Source organism: Zeus faber (assembly GCF_960531495.2).
Source record: "Zeus faber genome assembly, chromosome: 5".
Lineage (NCBI taxonomy): Eukaryota > Metazoa > Chordata > Actinopteri > Zeiformes > Zeidae > Zeus > Zeus faber.
Window position 1 is genome coordinate 21,771,376 of NC_137192.1, and position 20,227 is coordinate 21,791,602.

At 39.7% G+C, this 20,227-nt stretch overlaps 1 protein-coding gene across 1 annotated transcript; it reads right to left on the bottom strand.

Moving 5' to 3' along the window:
• Window positions 1-5,895: 5,895 nt before the first annotated feature.
• LOC307230608 (immunoglobulin-like and fibronectin type III domain-containing protein 1) lies at window positions 5,896-16,648 on the bottom strand (the record flags this gene model as incomplete). Its single annotated transcript, XM_080001044.1, has 23 exons — window positions 5,896-6,800; window positions 7,165-7,491; window positions 8,033-8,329; window positions 8,967-9,159; window positions 9,709-9,794; window positions 9,892-10,200; window positions 10,315-10,443; window positions 10,540-10,719; window positions 10,848-11,144; window positions 11,543-11,836; window positions 13,004-13,145; window positions 13,235-13,359; window positions 13,449-14,027; window positions 14,125-14,397; window positions 14,513-14,648; window positions 14,729-14,830; window positions 14,981-15,167; window positions 15,326-15,368; window positions 15,465-15,506; window positions 15,611-15,710; window positions 15,826-15,965; window positions 16,097-16,219; window positions 16,597-16,648. The coding sequence occupies 23 exons, from the start codon at window positions 16,646-16,648 to the stop codon at window positions 6,796-6,798; spliced, it is 4,161 nt and encodes a 1,386-aa protein (XP_079857170.1). The 3' UTR covers window positions 5,896-6,795.
• Between the last annotated feature and the right edge of the window lie 3,579 nt (window positions 16,649-20,227).

Here is a 20,227-nt window from a genome sequence, read left to right on the forward strand (position 1 = left end):
ATGAACTCCTTCCAATCCTATGTGATTTCTTAAATTGAAATGGAATTTTTTGAACTTTTTCTTTTTTTTTTTTTTTTATCCTATGTAAACTGCACCAACTGTAAACATGAAAAACGGTTACTTTACATTTAAACCAAGTCAAAATAATTGAAATGCGTATGTGAATAATGTGGTACTGGCAAATAACTTGAACTGGCTTGCAGCTGACTTAAGATCTGAAATTGTCTAAAGCCTTAAGCCTGGTTCATAGTCGCCGCAGCCGTGGTGTGGATTAGTGCGCGCGTCATAAATGATGTCATTACGGCGCTCGCTACAGCGCCGCACTGTGTTTTTCCTTCGAGGGGGCTCGCCTCCCAATTTTTGGACCTCCACACCGTGCACTTCAGGTTCTTCTTCTTGGGTGTTTATTGGCAGATGACAAACCGGCATCAGGTGCATATTACGGCCACCAGCCGGAGTCCCTCCCTTCTCCTTCTGCGTGCTCTTCTCTCCGAAAGCAAGGATAAACAGATTATTTCTTCTTCCTTGGGGTTCAGCAACTCCATGTCTGTTTCCATAGACTGGGTCTGTTTACGTTTGCATTGCTTTCGGTAATAAAAGCCGGAAATCAGATGTTTGAGTTTCCCCTGGCGGTTTGTGCACAGCGCCCCCTCTCTTTCAGGAGAATATCACCACTGCGTCTACGCGTCAACGCGCTACTATGAATGCACGTGCTCTCTGGGAGTGTGCACGAGCCGCACAGCTGTCTCGGATGTTGTTCCTTTTAAAATTCACGCATTCACTCAGTCAAATAATAGCAAAGGCAAGCTAGGCCTCGGAATTTTACTTCCATATACAATTGTTTAAAATAAATCAAACTATAAGGAAGTTAACCTCAACACTATGACGATGATGATGGTGATGAAGCACATTTCGAATGTCAGTCCCTATCTTGTGGAATTTAACACAGACTATACTGAGAGTGTGAAGAGTGACTTGGCAGTCACTCCGCAGTCAAGGAAATTTCCACTCAAGTAAAGTTTACACTCTCATGACACTAATAGGGCAACAAAAACACATAGAAGTACATAGACGTTGACTTGAGACATACCAGTGAACCCCGTTGACCCCAGCTAAAATTACAACATGTTTATTGGCTGCCTATAAGCTATTTTGGATGGGAACCGAAAATACAATCCTTTGACTACTCAATTACAAAACTGAAACATGTAACGCGTGAATATTTGGGTGAATATTTAGGGCTTTCAGATACAATGCTTTAACACGGTCAATCAAAGGGGATTTGTGAGTGTCCCGCAGAACTACTTAGTATGCCGCGATTCTACATTACATGGGATTTCTTACTCATGTAGAAACACATTGGGCCTTTTGCTCATGTAATGCTGTATGTTAGAGACGTAAATCAACCGGGTCCCGCTGATCCAACACTATCGTGATTCGTAGGCCACGATAGATAGCTAAAACCGAGAAAATCGGCTCAATCAGATTTGTATGTTTCCTCATGTCTTCTTTCTGTGGTTGCTGCACCGTTGTCAAGTTTGACGTTGCAACTCTGTCTCAAATTTACTTTATATTTTGGTGTCAACCAGATGTTTTCTTTTGTCATAGCGTCGGGTGCTCTTTCTCAAAGTCTGCCGACAGTTCACCCGCTTTCACAAGCTGTTCATTGCAGCTTGAGTTTTGCGTGACTTCATGGATGTTGCACATACATACTGTAAATAGGCCCATAAAGGACTGGCAGTCCAGCAATTCAGGTGCTTCTTGGAATTGGGAAACCTCCAGTGTTTCTCCGAGGTTTTTTATGGCATGGATAGGGCCGGCAGATACATGTTCCTTGATGGTTCAGGAGTGTTGAGAATCATTTTTTGTGATCCCTCCTGGCGATTTCAACACCATCGAGCCTTTGATACTTTTAGTAAAGCTTGAGGCAGATTCCACCATGTTTGGCTAAATAACAGATCGACTCCTGACAGATGGCAGATTTTAAGCCTCTGGACCAATGTGTTAGACAATAGCTCAACCCCCCCCCAAAAAAAAGCTCTGGTGTTGATATTTTCTGAAGACTACTTTTTGATTAGGGTCACCTTAAACTTATTCAAGTTTGATGTTAGAACATTTTTTTGGTAGATTAGCTCAATCTGTTTATTAGATTTCACAAGCTGCTTATTGCAGCTTGGTCTTCACGTTGTGTCACTGATGTTACTGATACAAATGAGAGCACCAATGGCAATACAACAATCCAGATGCTCGTTGGGCTACGGGCCGGGGCCTTCAGGTACCTGTTAGTTATTGATGGGTCAGGAGGCGTCATGACAATCATGCTATCGTTCTTCATGGCCTTTCATCATCATCCGGACGTTCCAGCTTTTGGGCAGGCTGCAGGCAGATCTCTCTATGGCATGTGTGGATAACAGATTGCCTCCTCACAGCCTGTAGTTTTTTCGCCTCCAGTGCAGCAATGTGTTAAGACAAAGCGCGGAACAGCTTCTTTGTGATGCTCCGTGCCCTGTCTGACACACTACACTACGACACTTTTGTTTTTCCTCCACACAGACTTCAAGATGTAGCACGGCTCGGTGCTGTCTCCAGCAGCTCTCTGATGACTCACCCATTGTTAGATGTATCAATGAGAGTGTGGAGAGCGAGCGTAGTTAGGGGCCTCGCCAGATGGTGCAAAGATAATCCCCGGAAGCTGAATTCCACTATGAAGTGCAGATTGTGGCCCTCGATAATTAACATTAGGGTTGAAAGAAATGTATTGTAATTTGTTTTGAGGTTTTATGTTTGTTTTTTAAGTTTTGATATCCGTCATGGAAGATTACAATAAAATGATGCATGATATTTTGTCTGTGTGTGTGTGTGTGTGTGTGTGTGTGTGTGTGTGCGTGTGTATATATATACACCCACAAAAATACTGAAAACCCAATAGCGTATTTTTTAACACTTTTATTTATCTCTCCCTGCGGATAAAGTGCTATATTATATTATGTGCTGACTTTATTGTCTTGATCAGCTCTGTCTTGAAAATGTTTTTGATATTGTTTATTATATTGATATTGACAGTTCTGTAGAGTTTCACAAGTTTTATGACACAGGCTATTTGTTTATTCGAATATAGCATTTGTTTTACCAGCCATGTGGTGTTATGTTTTGGTATTTATTAACCACTCTACAATTACACTATATATATGCTGTCAGGTGATGCTTGTGTAACGCTGGTATGAAAAATGAGTTAATTTATGGCCCAGAAATAAGCCTATGGCTCACATCAGTCTTAATTCTACCCTCACAAATTTGACACAATGACAGCTGCAAGGGAACGTGTTTGGTTGACGTGCTATTTTTTTTCCTGTTGTGTGGATTAGCTTAATAATTACCTCATTAAAAATAAATCCTCCACAGTACATATGTAGATAGCGGGACTACATTGTGAGTTCCTCTCGCTGGGCTTCATTGTTACATAGTTGGGCCACGTTACACAATCGACTGTAATCCTAAACGACGCTCTGCTTCAACCTACTGATTGACAGTGGACATCTATTTTTGTTAACTAAATAATATGTTAGAATAATAACATAATAAATAATACGAAATAATAATTTCAAGCTCACTGTCTATGTTATAATAACTTTATTAACATAATTCTTATTTACCAACACTATAAACTTGCTTAAAGTGCTAGTATAACTGCCACGACACCAAATGTGTTATTATGTTAGTGCATATTATCTTTAGAAGCCGATGTCCATGGCATCTCTGCCGTATTTACACTGGATCCCAATTTCCAGCCACAGGTAGACGTGAAAGACAATGACCATGAGCAAAACATGACCAACTGAAGAGGCGGTTAATATGTATTTCCTTTTAACCATTTCTTGTGCGAGTCACCTTATAATTAAAAGAAAACAAACAAGTCTAATTGGCTGGTGCTCCTTATCCTTTTTTTCCCCCCTCTCCTTCAAAGAATCTATGCCATTGTCATATCCACCACTCCATGTAAGGCTAATGTATTCTTATGTTAATGTGACAAACACATCACAGCCGCATGGCTTTTCTCAGTTTGAAGCCACCACTATCAATTTATTCCAGGGCTGCCTAAATTTGGTCCCTTGGAGGACCCAGTCTGAAACCCATTTCCAAAACACTATAAGACCGTTCATTTACATGTCTGAAAAAAAATACTTGGATGATACTTCACTGGGTTACAACATTTTAAGGCTCTGCAATCATTCAAAGAACTATTTCCTACAAAAATATATATATTTGGCAATGGTATGAGAAGTTACTTGCCACTGGTCTACCAAATCAAATTGGTTTTAGCAGATAAAACCACACTTTTTTGTTTACACTATAGTAGTGAAGCAGTTGCACATTGGTTTGTCAAAGAGATATTTATTAACGTGGTATTCTCTGAAACTCAAAACCATAGCACATATGTACCAGTGTCTTAGCAACACTAGAGCTATGCTCAGTTTGAGCACGATTGATTTTATGTTGTGGATATTTCAGGAGATGCAATAAAAGCAAGTGCTTGGCACAGGAACACGACTGTTCTAAGGCATGGGAAGTTGATATGAGAGGCTTGATGTTCTTAAAGGCATTTATTGCAAAAGGTCAACAAAGTCAGAATCTATGAATGTAACCATGACAAACAATGCTGAGCAATTTGACATTGCATGACCCTATACCATGTATTTAACATAGGCAAGGATATTAGGCTATGTCTGGTAACCAATTATAATCAAAATCGTAATTCCTCTGTTGAGTCTTGTTGATTTATGTTAAAGCAGGCTAAATGCTATGCAACGGATTGATTTCTTAATTGTGCAAAACTAACCTTTGGCCTTTCTGGTATTTTAACAACCACATTTTATCAGAGGAAGGAGCCTGTGTTTTTGAAATGACATACAGTATGCACGGCAAAAAACAACATAACATGTGTGTACCAAACAGCGGGGCAATAGCTTCCTTTTGTTTTAAGATTTCCTTTTACGATATCTATAACAAGTGAACAAATGTTGCAGAGAAAGTATGTGAGTGGTTTACACACATGTAAATGTCAATACCATGGGCATGAATGTTCCGTCAGACATGTGTCAGTAAACATGGGAGAAACGCGTGGCTCCAGACAACACTAGTAGCCGTCGGGTCTTACTACGATGAACAAGCGCTCACAAGGTTACAGTACAGTCAGCAATGCACATGATTATTATTAGTTTTTTGTTTTTTTTATCATTTATGACTTTCCATTATTAACTTAAAAGATTCCCTCCAATAATTTAACAGCATGCTCACAGTAAAAGAGAAATTTGAAGCCTTGTAGCAGTTGCCAATACAAAGCCAGAGGATTAATATAAGGTACAGCTGAGCATGGCACGATGAGCAACTCAGCATGGGATGATATTTATATATATTTATATATATATATATATATATACATACTTGTAAAAAAAATATAATAATAATTATATATGTATACACTCTCTCTCTCTCTCTCTCTCTCTCTATATTTTTTAGTATTTTTAGAGCTTATAGAGCTTATTGTGCGTAATCACCGGGTGTCATGACATTTCACTGCATTTATGTTTGACCGTATGTATATGTATGTGACAAATAATCTCTTGAACTTGAACTTGAACTATATATATATATATATATATACTTGTAAAAAAAAAATATATATATATACAGTATATATACTGTGTATATATATATATTGTGTACACAACACTATATAACAATATATATTTTGACAAATTTAACAATAACACTTTACCATGAACCACACAACATGACACAGCAACCTTTTTCAAGAGTTTATTGTCACCAACACAAAAATAGAACAATTTTTTAAGACTTTCTGGTGTATGATTTAACAATAAGCAGTTGGTTTGAATAAAAGTTGAGTGGAGGATCGTCAGAACAGGTTTTATAACAGTTTTTATACTTTTCGTCTCATGAGTCTTGGCACATACTCAGTTCAGGAAATGAGCAAAGGTTTTTCAGCAAGCAGTGAGGTAGCAATATGAAATAGAAAAACATATGTAAACTGTAACTTAGCTGTAATATAAAATGTTCCATGTCACGTTGTTTGGCTCACCTGTTGAGGACGTTTAGCATTTTTTTTAAAGTTTAAACTAATCTGTTTTTATCCATGAAACGTGTAGACCTCATATTTTTGTATCTCTTGCAAAGATATATATTTTTTAGAACTGGGACGGGGAGAAATTGTGTGGCTCATTTTTTCCTCTATATGCCGCCTTTGCAGACTTCACCACATGAGCTCCATCAAGCTTTCTCAATAACGGCACTGCCAGCTTTTACGTTGCTCTCAGTTATTTAAAGGTGCAGTGTGTAGGATTTAGTGGCATCTAGTGGTGAGGTTACACATCGCGGCCAACTTAACATCCCTCCCTACAACATGACGGCCTCCGTGGAAGAGACGGTGGCAGCAAAACTTGCGAAAAACACGAAAGGCCATCTGGAGAGCCGGTGTTGGGTTTGTCCGTTCTGGGCTAATGTAGAACCATGGTGGTGCAACATGGCGGCCTCCGTGAAGCGTACCAGCTCCCTACGTTTATTGAAAGGCTCATTCTGAGGTAGCGCTTACACAACGATTCTTATTTTTATGGGATTATACACTAATGTAAACATTCATATGAATATTATATTCCATATCTGCCAAGTCTGTTCCGTAAATTCTACACACTGCACCAACTCACAGAACAATCAGAAATATCAGCAAATTTCTAAAAGGCAAATCTTTTGAATCTCTTGTCTCCTTGAAGTGTTTCCTCAATCTGAAATGTGGAAAAGAGAAAACAATGCATTATAATATTGATTCTGTGTCTATGTCTATGCCAGAAATTGCATTGGGCCCACCTTCTATATATACTGTATATATAGATATACACTGTACTGTGTGTATATATATATATCTTTAAAATATTTTTTAAGTTAAATGCATTTTACAAATATCCCTTCAATCAAAGTCTTCCCTCAAAGCAGCACTATGTCACTTTTGGTAATTGGGATTTGGTGCACCACTGTCGTAAAACTCGGTTCAGTGTTAGAAAAAAAAGCATTTTACCGATATATTTATCAAAATGATTTTTATCTTTTAATTTAAGTTATTTTAAGGTACAAACTGCATTGGTGTTTTACCTTTAACAGTGAGTTTAGTTGAACAATCCACTCTGCCCAGTGGGTTGTCAGCAGTGACGGTGTATTCACCGTTATCCTTGGACCCCACTCTCAGAATAACCAATGAGCAGACTCCACAGGTGTTGGTTATGTAGTAGTTGGCGTTGGTATTGATACTAATGTTATTCCGGTACCAGGTGACGTGGGGTCTTGGGTTTCCTGTCACTGCACAACTCATATAGCACTCGTACGCCTCAGGGCTGCTGTGCATCTTCAGTGGAACTGAGAATGTAGGTGGTGTCTCAAAGCTGCAGCCCTTTGAGGTCTGTAGATTCAGCGTGAATTTTTCTAGATGGAAATAGATCATAATGCAAAGCACTCAAGTTAAAATCATTGAGACACACAAGATGGTTGATAAAATAGTTTACGTTATGAAATGAAAACTCATATATTTTTGTGGCTGTTTTGCCTCCCACACGCAACCCACGTGGCGTTTCCAGGGACCTCCGGGACAGAGACACAGACGATGGGGTTTCAGACACACAGTTTATTGTAGAGAGTGGGCTAGTTGGAATAAGCCCAGGAGCAGATGGAGATGTGTCATGACAAGGGCTCCTCTCCTGTGTGTGGGGATGGGGGTTTTATCTGTTGCTTGTTAGACCAACCATTGAGCAACAGGTATGCAGCCACTCTGATCCTGGGCCCCCAGTTACCTATACCTAGGTCAGGTGTGGCTGCTCACACCACCCCATCCCCACACCACATATTTTAAATTAAATATTATTTTATATTTTACATTTATTTTTTAACCTATGAAAAGTGGTTAGGCCACACAATACAATACAATACATACACAATAAACACTATACTCCCGACTGTCTGAACTTGCCTTTCTTTCTGTTGACTTCCCAGGTTTCCGACTCTGATGGTTTGGAAAGCCCCATGTCGTTTTTGGCGTAGATACGGAATTGATACTCCCGCCCAGGCATGATGTTGATGGCAGTAAACTTGTTGTTGAAGAGACGTTCGGCAACAGTTTGCCAGGTGCGTTTAATGGAGTCACGCTTGTTAACTATGTAGTGCAATCTGTCGTCTCTCTTCTCATCTGGAGAAGCCGTCCAGGACACGGTCACTGTCCCAGGCACATTCTGCTCGAGTTCCACAGGGCCTGGAGGTTTGGGGTCATCTGGTGACACATAAGAGGCATGTCTAATGAAGAATTCAGCATGTTCAAGACTTCAGTATTAAGTTACACTGAGGGAGGCGCAAATACCGATGCCAGTATCACAATATTGGGTCTGATACCGGCTCATGTACTCGCTCTCATACTCTGATACCATGTTTATATTTCATGTTTTATCTTCGGAACTCATTCGCAGTGTAATATCTGAATTTGTTTCAACAGAGCAGTGAATATATCTCTTATCGAAGACAATGGGCAATCATTGATCGCACATTTATTGTAACTGACAATTATAGTATTTATATGAGTACTACATAAGCTCAAGCAAATAACAGGACATTTTACTTGCACACTCTACAGTATATTATTAAAAATAATGGGTGCAAAATAACTGTGACTCCCGGTTAATTTGACTTCAGCTGTGTGTGAATCAATGACAATGCTGAATGCTTAGTAAATGCCAAGTATGGTTTTCAACGTGACAATTAATAGCAAGGAGTTCCAAATCACTCAATTTCTGATTGGTCTCCATGGGTTGCTCCTGGAAGTGTTTCTGGAATCACCTCATCTTTTTTCTTTATTATTATGGACAATTCATAAGTTGCCATTCATCACAGTAAAGACGAAAAACAATAATTACCTGTGACTCTTATCTCAGAACTAAAGGTCTCCTGGCCAACGATGTTTTTCACAATGATGGTGTAGATTCCTGTGTCGGAGCGCTCCGATGAGGGGATGAGGAGCTGTGACGATGTGTCACTGTTGCTTACTGTCACTCGTTTGGAGACTGGATTGCTGTCTTTCAGCCATGTAATTTTTGGTACTGGAGATGCCTGCCAAGGCGGGGTGACATAAAGGGAGGTCTTCACATGTCCTGCCAAATATATTTGCTTTTGATACAGAACATTAAAGGGAAACTGTGCAGCTTTTCCCCCCCTTGTTTTGGTCTGTGCTTATTTCAAAATGGACTCCTTCAAAACGCACACACACTCCACGTTGCTTTTCCCCCCTTTGAGTTATTGCCACGGAAAGCTGAGCCCAGATTCAGTTTTAAATTTTTTTCATACAGACTATGTGTGGCTCTCTTTTGGCTTCACTGCAATTACGTTCATTGCCGACAACCGCCATTCCCATAGCAGCTTGCCATGGGTTTCAATACCATAGCGAATTTTAAAGTATGGCAAATAGCCATGCATACACGCTGCATCATTAGTTTACTGCCCAAATATATAGGACTGCCCAAATATATAGTATAGATTAGAAATCCAGATCTAATACATTGGAAATGGGGCAACATCCTGCACAAGATGCCTTTAAATACATTACACATCAAAGACCATGAATAACATGAATACGTTTGTCCTTGTATTGTTCAACCAAACCTCAAAGTTGATGTTGACCCTTGCTGAGTTTCCGGCTCTTACAACCATGAAGCTCTTCATTTTTTGGTCGGTGAATTTAGGTCTCACTGTAACCACATAAAAAAAAAACAACAACATTTTTAAAGCATTGGTAGCAACAGTACAAAAGCACAGTATACAAAATTACAACTTGTGCATGCTTACCTGGAGGAGGCATCGCGATAATGTAATTGTCCAGTTCCTGAGTCTCACCATCACCTCCCTCATTGGTGGCTGTTACTCTTACCCAGTACATGGCCATGGACTTCAGACCCATGATAGTGTAGGAGGTCATAATGATTGCACTGGAGTTGCAACGACCCCATTCTGGGTTTTCTGCTGGTCGGAGCTCTACGAAATATCCTTTGGCCTCATCTTGGACCCCTTCCTCCTCCCTGGGTTTAGTCCATGCCAATGACAAGGTAGTATAGGTGGAGTCTGTCACCTTTAGATCAATAACTTTACCGGGCGGCTCTGTAGAGTCACATTAAGCATAATGATATTTCACCAGCCCAATATGCGTAAGCCACAACATCGTACAATTATTATAATTAGTATTGAAATGAATTCATTTTGTCTCGCGCTTACTCTTTGGATCTCTTGCGAATACAAATTCGGAGGGTGGGCTCGCCTCCCCCGCGCCAGAAATGTTGATAGCTGCAACTCTGAACTCATACTCAATCCCCTCTACAACATCCTTCACCGCACACGTTTTTTCTGTGGACATAATGAAATGCATGCTGTCTTGACAAAAGCATGTATCAAGCATAAACACATTAACTGAAATAGTCCTCAATATTAATTCGAGCTCACCCTTAATCGGCTCATCGAGTGGATTGACAAAGCTCCACAGATTGCTTCCATTCTTGCGTTTCTCAAGGTTGTATCCCAGAATGTTAGTCCCTCCAGTCTTGGTCGGGGTAGACCACGCCAGATTGATACAGTCTTTGAAAGCACTGACAATCTTTGGTGCTGTCGGAGGACCGGGGTACGCTGAAGAATGGTTAAACAAAAGGTCACACTACTGTGGCAAACACCTTTTTTTTGAAACACAAAATATTTATTTCACAGCTAAGACCGCTCGAGATGAAACCTTCCCAAGTGTTAATCAACACACTCACCTTTTGTTCCAGCTTGAATGTCATCTGTTTCAATCATCTCACTAATGCCTTGCTGGGTTTCAGCCCTGACATGGTAGCAATACTTTCTACCATGATCTACGTCGGTGTCTTTATATTTTGGCTCTGGACCAATCTTTCCAAGTTTTTTCCAACTGTTTCGGCCAATTTGCTGGCGCTCTAGAATATAGTCTGTAATAGGAGACCCCCCAGTGTCTCTGGGGGGTCTCCATTTAAAGTCAATGCAATTTGCAGAACTCTCTATGATATCCACAGGGCATTGGGGTGGTGTTGGCTTATCTGGAATTAAAGACAAAGTTAATCTATAAATGTAGATAAGATCATTTAAAATACCTACTTTTTATATTACAGGGTATCTGCAGGTCATTGAAAACGGCAATTTGGTTAACTCCTAAAAAGGTCTTGCCGGGAAACACCAGACTCCACATTGTCATTTTGGCCATACAGTTATATAATATCATTCAAGATTCAAGATTCAAGATTTTTATTCGTCACTCATGGCATATTGACACCGGTGACATCTACCGAGGAAGGCGGTCGAGTCCACGCCAAAGAAAAGTCAGCAGTATATTCAAGTAAAAGTACTGTATATCCTAGTCTTAAATAGAATGTTGTACCTCCAGCCCTGTTTTATCAATTTTACTTTAAGAGAGAACATATAAACGCAATTACAGTACCTAATACAATGAGCTCGGTGAGGGCCTCTGTTGTTCCACATTCATTTTTAATCTTGATCTTTATCTCTCCTGAAATTTTGCGGGGGCACTTGATAAGAAGAAGGCGACTATGTGAAGACGACTTCTCAATTTTAGTAGTGGTATCTTCCAACAGTTCCTCTCCCTCATTGTACCATTGGATCTTCATTGGTTCCCTGCCCACAAACTCCACCTTAAAGGCGGCATTTTGCCCAACTTTAATCACAACAGGCTTTGTGAACTCAATCAGGTCGTCAGGGTTGATTCTTGGTGGATCTGAAATAAAGTATTAAGAGTATTATGCAATGCAGTCCATATGTTTAAAATTCCGGTTTCAAATGATAAATGATGCTTTAAACGGAAACTATGTTGCCCAGAAGAGAGGGGTTAAAAAGCAAAAAAGAGCCCGAAGAACTACATTCAATCTGAATTGCTTTAACAAGTCACCTAATTGTTTTCTTGTACATATTCATTGTTCATTGTTAAATGCAGATGTTGGCCAAAAGCTGTTTCTGCCTCAGACATCATCTAACCTTTGCTTCATTAAAAAGCAGGTGTGGGCTGCATACAGTTTATCTGCCCAATCTGCTGAGATCCACTAAACAGCCTTTATTATCACCGCTATGAGCGATTCTTGAAACCATTGGAGTAATTGTTAATATATCAGTGAATCATCTGATGTGCTGCACAGTAATAAACATGATTTTCAATGGCAATCAAAGACCTATGAAGAACATACGGTATATCAAATGTTTCACTGGATACACTCACATTTTTTGTACTCAAGTTAATCAAGAAATCGAATTTCGTCTAATCTAACCAGTTGACATAGGCCAATCTTTGGAAATGTGGCCATCCACATTGCACCATCCAGTGCAAGTGACCCCGGCATCTCAATGGCATATTATTTCTGCAAAAAGATCACTCTCAAATGTAGTAAATTGTAAAATACAATAACAAGAAGAGCTAACTATCCATTGCTTGGTTTGCTTGAAATTTTAAAAAAAATGTAGCCGTGCAATTCCTTTATGAAGCAGCTCTTTAATTACGAGTAGGCCTAATCTACAAATGGCGTCACAGAAAAGCTTTTATGCCGATTTTTTTTTTTTTGCAAATGTTTTTTAAGTTGATGGAGATGATAAAACTCAGTTTCTGAATATACTCTCACACATGTTATGATTATGGTCACCTCCACTTTTATTTCTTGTGCACACATATAATTGATTGATTAAATAAGCGCATCACCAAAAAATTTAGCATGAATATCAAGACTTAAACCTTGCACTGATAATAACATAAGGCTTTGATGTTTGGTTTGTTTTCCTTTTTTTCTCCTTACTCTTCAGGGCTTCTTAGATTTTGACCCGTTAATAGTGGCCCCATTCCTGAATGATTAATTACATTAATTTGTGCAAATGTGCCAACCAAGACGCACATTATTACCTTCAACATTTAACATAGCCTCGGTTTTACGTCCATCGGCTTCAAATCTGTACTTTCCAGTGTCTTCGTCTTTGCAATTTTTGACAATTAGTTTGTGATAGGCCCCATCTTTAACGATGCAGACATCATCTGTTGTTGTTATCTGAAATATAGCAAAGCACACACGTCTGTCAAAATCTCAAAATACTTGATTCTGTTGACTTTTTTTTCTGTCACACACATTTTGCTCACCTCTTTGCCGTCTTTGTACCAGAAACCTTCACAATCCGCACTGCTCAGCTTGCATTCGAGTTCTGCCTCAGTCCCAATCACAGCTCTCACATCGGACAATCCGCAGGTGAAGTACACCCCTGGGGCTTTAGGTAATACAGCATTCAAGTCAGTAAGAGTCTGAGACTCAGTCAGCATGCTTTGAATTGAATTTCTTGGCTATGATGCATCTCACCAATGACCGCATCTGGAACCAGAGGACCCGTCCTAACTCTTTTTCTCTTTTCAACGGGAACCGCTCCTTCCTCCCCTTCTTCTGCCTCCTCAACCTTTTCTTCTCCCTCTTGTTCAAGCTGACTTACTACTTCTGGTGAATCAGCTTCATCTGGCTCATGCCCTGCATCTTCATCTGCGCCTGGCTGCTTGGATACCTTTACTTTTTTCTTTTCCTTTTTGGTGTTTTTTGCATTGGCTGCTCCATCTGGCTCCGCTGCGTCAGTGGCTTTCCTCGCCACAGGCGCGGCAGCCCTGGCAGCCGCCTTTGCGGCCGCCTCTTCGGCAGCTAAGGCTGCAGCCTTCTCCGCCTCGGCTGCGGCCAATGCTGCGGCCTCAGCTGCGGCCAATGCTGCGGCCTCAGCTGCGGCCGCGGCCGCAATCTCAGCTTCTGCCATCATCTTTGCAATCATCTCATCTCTCTCCTTCTGTAACTTTTCTTGCTGCTCCTGAGCAATCTTCAAAAGTTGTGCTCCTCCACCACCAGCGCGAGTTGTTTTGCGGGCTTTCTTCTTTCCACGGTTGTTTGGATCACTGTCCACTAGCAGAAAAACAAATCATGTCATGCTTTTCACTGCAGGTTTTATTTTGTCATTCGTGACAGAGTTCACACTTCCAGATTTAAACTAGGCAGCTACCTTCCACTATGAGCCAGGCACAGCAAGAAGCAATTCCTGCCACCGCTGTATAAATGCCTTTGTCCAGCGTCATGCAGTCCTTCACCACCAACGTATGGATCAACATGTCGTCTGATACAATGATGTCATATTTCTCTCCTTGCTCCAGTGGAATGTTCTTTCCTGTCCATGTAATATTTGCGATGGGGTTGGAGAGGACACATTCAAAGACAGCATCCTCTCTCTCCTCCGCTGTCACCTCTTCGATTTTGACTAAGAAATCTACATTGGGAGCTGGAGAAACCACAAACAATGTTTTTTGTTACTATATTTTTCACTGTTAAGTAGCCTTTATCTAAAAATTTGCAGTTACATTAAAAAACATTGGTTAAAATATTTCAACCCTTACGTTTGAACTCAGTTGAGTAAATCTTAACTCCATTGACCTCCATTTCGTATAATCCAGTGTCCTCAGGAAATTTACCAACACTCTTCAGTCTGTGTTTTATTTCCGTATCAGGGCTGAACGGAACCATTACTCCATCCTGTTGAACGTATGCAGTCATGAGACTGAGAGCTTGTGGTTCAGACAAATGTGTATAGAATTTTACTGGCAGGATCTCACCTTGTACAGAAAGATCTTGCATATTGGTTCAGCCGTTTCAAGATCAAACACTGAGACAGATTTATTTTCCACATGCTTTAGGGTGCAGAGTCTCTCGACAACCTATTATGGTTCAGAGACATGGAAAATTAGAGAAGTGTTGTTTTTACCCATAATTATATTTTTGCGTTTTTTCTTGAAACGAAACTATCTGTATCATCTTATAATAATTCTATACTGCTGCCTTTATAGCCATTTCAACCCAAAACATACCTGGCCTCTCTCTTCCTCCCTTTCTTTTTTCTTCTCATTTAGTTTCGTCAGCATCCCGCGGAAATCAGTAACTCCATATTGCATACAGATGCCTTCGTATTCTTTCTTCTCTGCGGATAATATCGCCTCCCAAAAACCTTCGTCAATTTCTCCCTCTCTTTTCTCTTCCTTTGCATCAAGGTCCACCCTTTAAGAGAAATAAAATAACTATGGGATTAAAAAAAAAAACAACCAATTTCTGATTTGTTTCACCTGAATGTTACATTCGTTCTTTTACTCACTCAGAGAAAGCTTTCACAGGAATATGAATAATACATGATGGGTATCTACCCACCAATCACTCACTTATTTAAGGCCTTTTTGAAATCCTCGGGTATCTCTCGAACAGCTGCAATGAAACCCTTCATTTTGTTATACGATCATATATTGAAATTCAGCATATGACTCACAAAGTGTTGTTACAACCAAAATGCCAGTTATGTACCTGTCCTTGATTGTTGCAAGGCTCTGTTCTTTTTATAACCAACTAAACAGAGAGAGAAGGAAAGGTTGGTTATAAAATGCATGGCGCGATAACCATTGGTTCACACGCAGTGATATACGACATAAAGGCATTTGAAATCTCATCACCTTCAATAACATTGAGAGTAGCGGTGACCAGCGCCTTTCCATATTCATTTCTGCTGATGCATTTATAGGTGTCAGCTTGATCCGGTGACACATCTGGCATCTATGTTGATAGATTGAACTAATTATTATTTGTGCGCCTAAGATAAATTACATTTTAATTGTGCAGTTTTAATGACCAAATGTCCTCATTTTTATTCCCGTGTAAATGGACTCACCTGTAGCTGGTGTTCACCTGAATTTGCATCGTAAGTCATTTTGTATCTATCTGGATCAGTGACTTCTCCATTATTCCTCACCCACGTCACAGTCGGCGTTGGGCTTCCAATGACTATTGCTCTGAAAATAGCAAGTTTTCCTTAAAAATAGAAAACGTTATACACAGTTAGGTGAATGGAAAACATCTGAAACATGCTTTACTTTCCATAACAATTCATTTCATGATTAACAGAATAGAAAATGATCGCAATTTTGTGGTGGTCGATGTACCTTCCTGAATAGTTAGCGCAATTGGCTTGCGAGTAAAATCTGGAGTGGACATTCTTTCCGGTATTTCCTCCACATATTGGGTAATCATTACTCCAGGCACTCGCGACTTCTTTTTAATCCTCACTGTGTGGGAAGTGAGATGAAAAAAATATATATTTTATGACCTACCTAATAAACTGATTTATCATGACATGCAGTGGCCCATCCATAAACTGTCCAAATGTAGTAATGTAATGTTCCAAAATGATCCTAAATGTTTAATTCATGTAAATGTATTTGTTTAGAGTGTGTCCAAAAGTAGTCCGTTATTTCTTGTGGTAATATGGCAGACAATAGGAGAATAGATCAAAGTAGATCAATATTTTCAGACGTGTGTCAGACATGGCAATAGTAACTTTGTGAGACCGGACTTGATAGACATTTTACATTTTCAAATAATTGCTGTTATTTCAAAGAAATGGCCGTTAAAATATTGAATATATATTAAAAATTTTACTTACCCTGACCAGGAGCAGTTGGCTCCTCCTCCTTAGTTTTCCGTATCTTAAACATCTTGAGGTTTGAGATTCTGCGAATTAAAAAAAAAAAAAAGATATTGTGATTAAAAAATAAAACTCAGAGTAACTTGATCTAGTGTGATATGTTTCAGCCCTACAATATGAAGTAGCAGGCCAAACATAACATCAGTGTCCATAGTGCGTTGTTTAATTTAACAGTAGTTGTAAAATAATATGCAGACTTTTGAATGTCATTTATATATATATATATATATATATATATGTATATATATATATATATATATATATATATATATAGTGGTACCTCGACTTACGACTGTAATTGGTTCTATAAGAACGGTCGTATGTTAAAACAGCCGTATGTCGAAGCTATTTTTCCCATATAAATGATGAAATCATGAAGGGTGAAAATAAACAAAATACACAGCACAAACACAGTAAATATGAAAAAAATATCGATAAGCCACGAACTACGTGCACACACGATGTAGGTCGCCCGCTGACTGACTGCTGGCTGACTGACTGCTGACTGGCTGCTGACTGGCTGCTGACTGGCTGCTGACTGGCTGCTGACTGGCTGCTGACTGACTGCTGACTGGCTGCTGACTGGCTGCTGACTGACTGCTGACTGGTCGCCGACGCGCCAACTACAAATTTCCACGGTCGTATCTTGGAGCAGTCGGTCGCAAGTCGATACAAATTTTCGCGACTATCGCTACTGGATCTTGGATTAGTTGTAAGTAGATGCAGTCGTAAGTCGAGGTACCACTGCGTATATATATATATATATATATATATATATATATATATATATATATATATAGCTTATTTGATGACCGATGTTTAAATGATAAATCAATCTGATCTCATCTCCTCTCATTATAACAAAATGAATTATATAATTCTGTAGTAATAATAATAATAACAAATATAGCTGCAGGCAGAAATGCACAGGGTTCAGGTTAGTTGCAGCAGTTCCACCAATGGCAATAATGGGATCAATTGAAGACAAAATGAAGACAAAATTGCTATTTAAAGAATCCAGGGAAAGATTTATGGCCCAGAAGTTATGGCCCAAAAAAAAAAAAAAAAAAAAAAAAAAAATATATATATATATATTTTTTTTTTTCTTTTTACACTACAGCAGCCCCTAGAGGACGATTCCTCACATTTCACAGAGTAGGAAAAAAAGCATTTGGTACAAAATTCAAAATGGCAGCCATCGAAAGTTATATGATTACCATAGTGCCACCTATTGACCAAACTACGGCAAATTTTTTCACAGCGCTTCAGAGTCATATCAGGCACATATCTACCAAATGGGATGATGATAGCACAATGTGCTGATGAGTGATAGCAAATTATGTAAAACCTGCCCCGCCCAGACATTCTTTGTAAACTTTGCAAATGTATTGTGGCCAAACTGTGAGACGTAACAAAAGTCAATTGGATCAGTTGTATTCCGAGCAGTCCATACATGCTGTGGACCAAATTTGGTGAACATTGGACCAAATTTGCAAGGGGAGTTATGAAAAAAGTTTTGGACAAAATTCAAAAAAGTATCAGATCTATCATGACTGGGTGGCGCTATGCACCACCCAAGGAAATCCCCCGGACGCAAGAATTCTGTTTCTACGACCAGCAGTTCAGAAGTTATCGGACAAAAACCTAAAATTGGTCATAATAGCGCCACCACCTGGCCGATGAATCCCGTTTTTTTGTGTGCCCTAGTTTCGGAACATGTCCAACCTATCATCGTGTCCGTGGGTTTTATGGGGGCGGGGCGCTGGGCAAACCCTTAGTGGAGAATAAGAATTATAATAAAAATCTGAACAAAAACAAATAGGGCACCTTGTGCTGGACCCCTAATGATAAATGATAACGACAAATCATAACATGAACTGTTAAGTTTCACACAGTTGTTTCGTTCAACAGTTTGATGAGGGGCATTCTGTGATGAGGCACCCCGCTGGTAAGCCGAGCACAAGGTCTCGATGGTAAATGAGAGAATTCCTGTGATCACAGAATACTCAGCGTGGCTTCCGCAGGATCCAGCTTGTGACCTGACTGTGTGCAATAGATGCAGTAGGTCACATTCCTCATCAGGCTTCATGAATCAGGAACTGACGCAAGTAGCTCACGGGCAAGTGGAGCAGGCCACCCGAGCTCGCCGCCCACAGTTATCTTTGAGGATCTGAATTGAGCCCCGACTTATCTCAAAATAATGTTATGGCAAAGGGGGATTATCGCCACGGGTCCGTCTTGATCCGCACCATGCTTACTGGAATCACAAGGCATTCAGAACGTCACAACACGACTCGCCTAATTTTCGCTGTATTATTATTTTTTTTTTTATCAAATTTTCAATATGTAAAAGAAATAAAATCAGCTTTTTTAAATGTTGTTATTGAATTATAAATACTATCAGCTTTTGTTTCGTTTTTTAAATGTTGTTTAATGTTTTCCTTCAAATTTTGAAATGGCCTGCATATATTAAAACTAATGCCACCTTTTGGTACCATATTTGCCAAAACCAAAATAACTCTCAGGCAATATAAGTACAAGTCGTCATTACAGTGATTTACGAAGAACATGTCAGGTATATGTGTTAAGTCTCTGACTCCGTCTACTGGCTGGGCGTATACGGTTACATCCTCCTATATATATTTTTCATGTAGTGTCATGGGACTCCTCAATGTACCAACCTAACACTTTAACACTTGTTTTAAGGATAAGCTAAAGGGTTTTTAAGGACAAGGAGCATGCGATTCCAATGTTGAAATTTAAATATATGGGCATGTGTTGTTCAAATCCTACTGTAAATGGGCTATTCGTAATTAATATCTGGATGAAATAATTTGATATAATCACATTTATGGGTGTGACCTCTGCATTGTATTAAACACGACCTCGGTCAATATAACATTCTCGATAACATTCTGTACAGTTCTGCACTATAGTTTATCATGTTTTTTTTCACTTACACAGTTTAATGGGCAAGGAAAGCAGATCTCAAGAGATTCAACACCAAATTGTCTTGTTTCTTGTTAACGCCAGGATTCAGCTGTTGAGCCTATTTCAATATTTATACATACCAAAATATCAGACTATATGTTTAAAGCTAGTTTTGCCCCCCGCCCAAATCCCCCCAATTTTCTTACTTTGTCCAGGAAAACCGCTCTCCTCTTTTTCTCCCACCGGTTCCTGCTGATACTTGAGTGTCTGCGTTTTGAAACCCTTTTTGAGATGCTCAATGCAAGCCGGCCTGCGGCTCTCTGACCGCGTCTCCATTGGATGGTTTGCTGACACTTGCTTCGACCCCAAAGCGCTATAGGTTCTTGAAAAGGGGCCATGAGAAGTGTTTGGGAAGAACTTTTTTTTTAACCCCTCCCTCAGACCTTTAATTCCAGCATGAATATTGCCTGGTGCGGCGTTTCACCACTCTTTTCAAAGGGGTCATGGAAGCACCATGGGCTGATTTGCCTCCCCCTGAGCTCCTCCGCACCGTTGCTGCCGGTACCATCCGATAGGTGAGTTTTAATGGATAATTTTTTCACGGGTATCTTAGTTTCATTCGTGTGCTGCATACTTTGAAAAAAATATATTTCATACA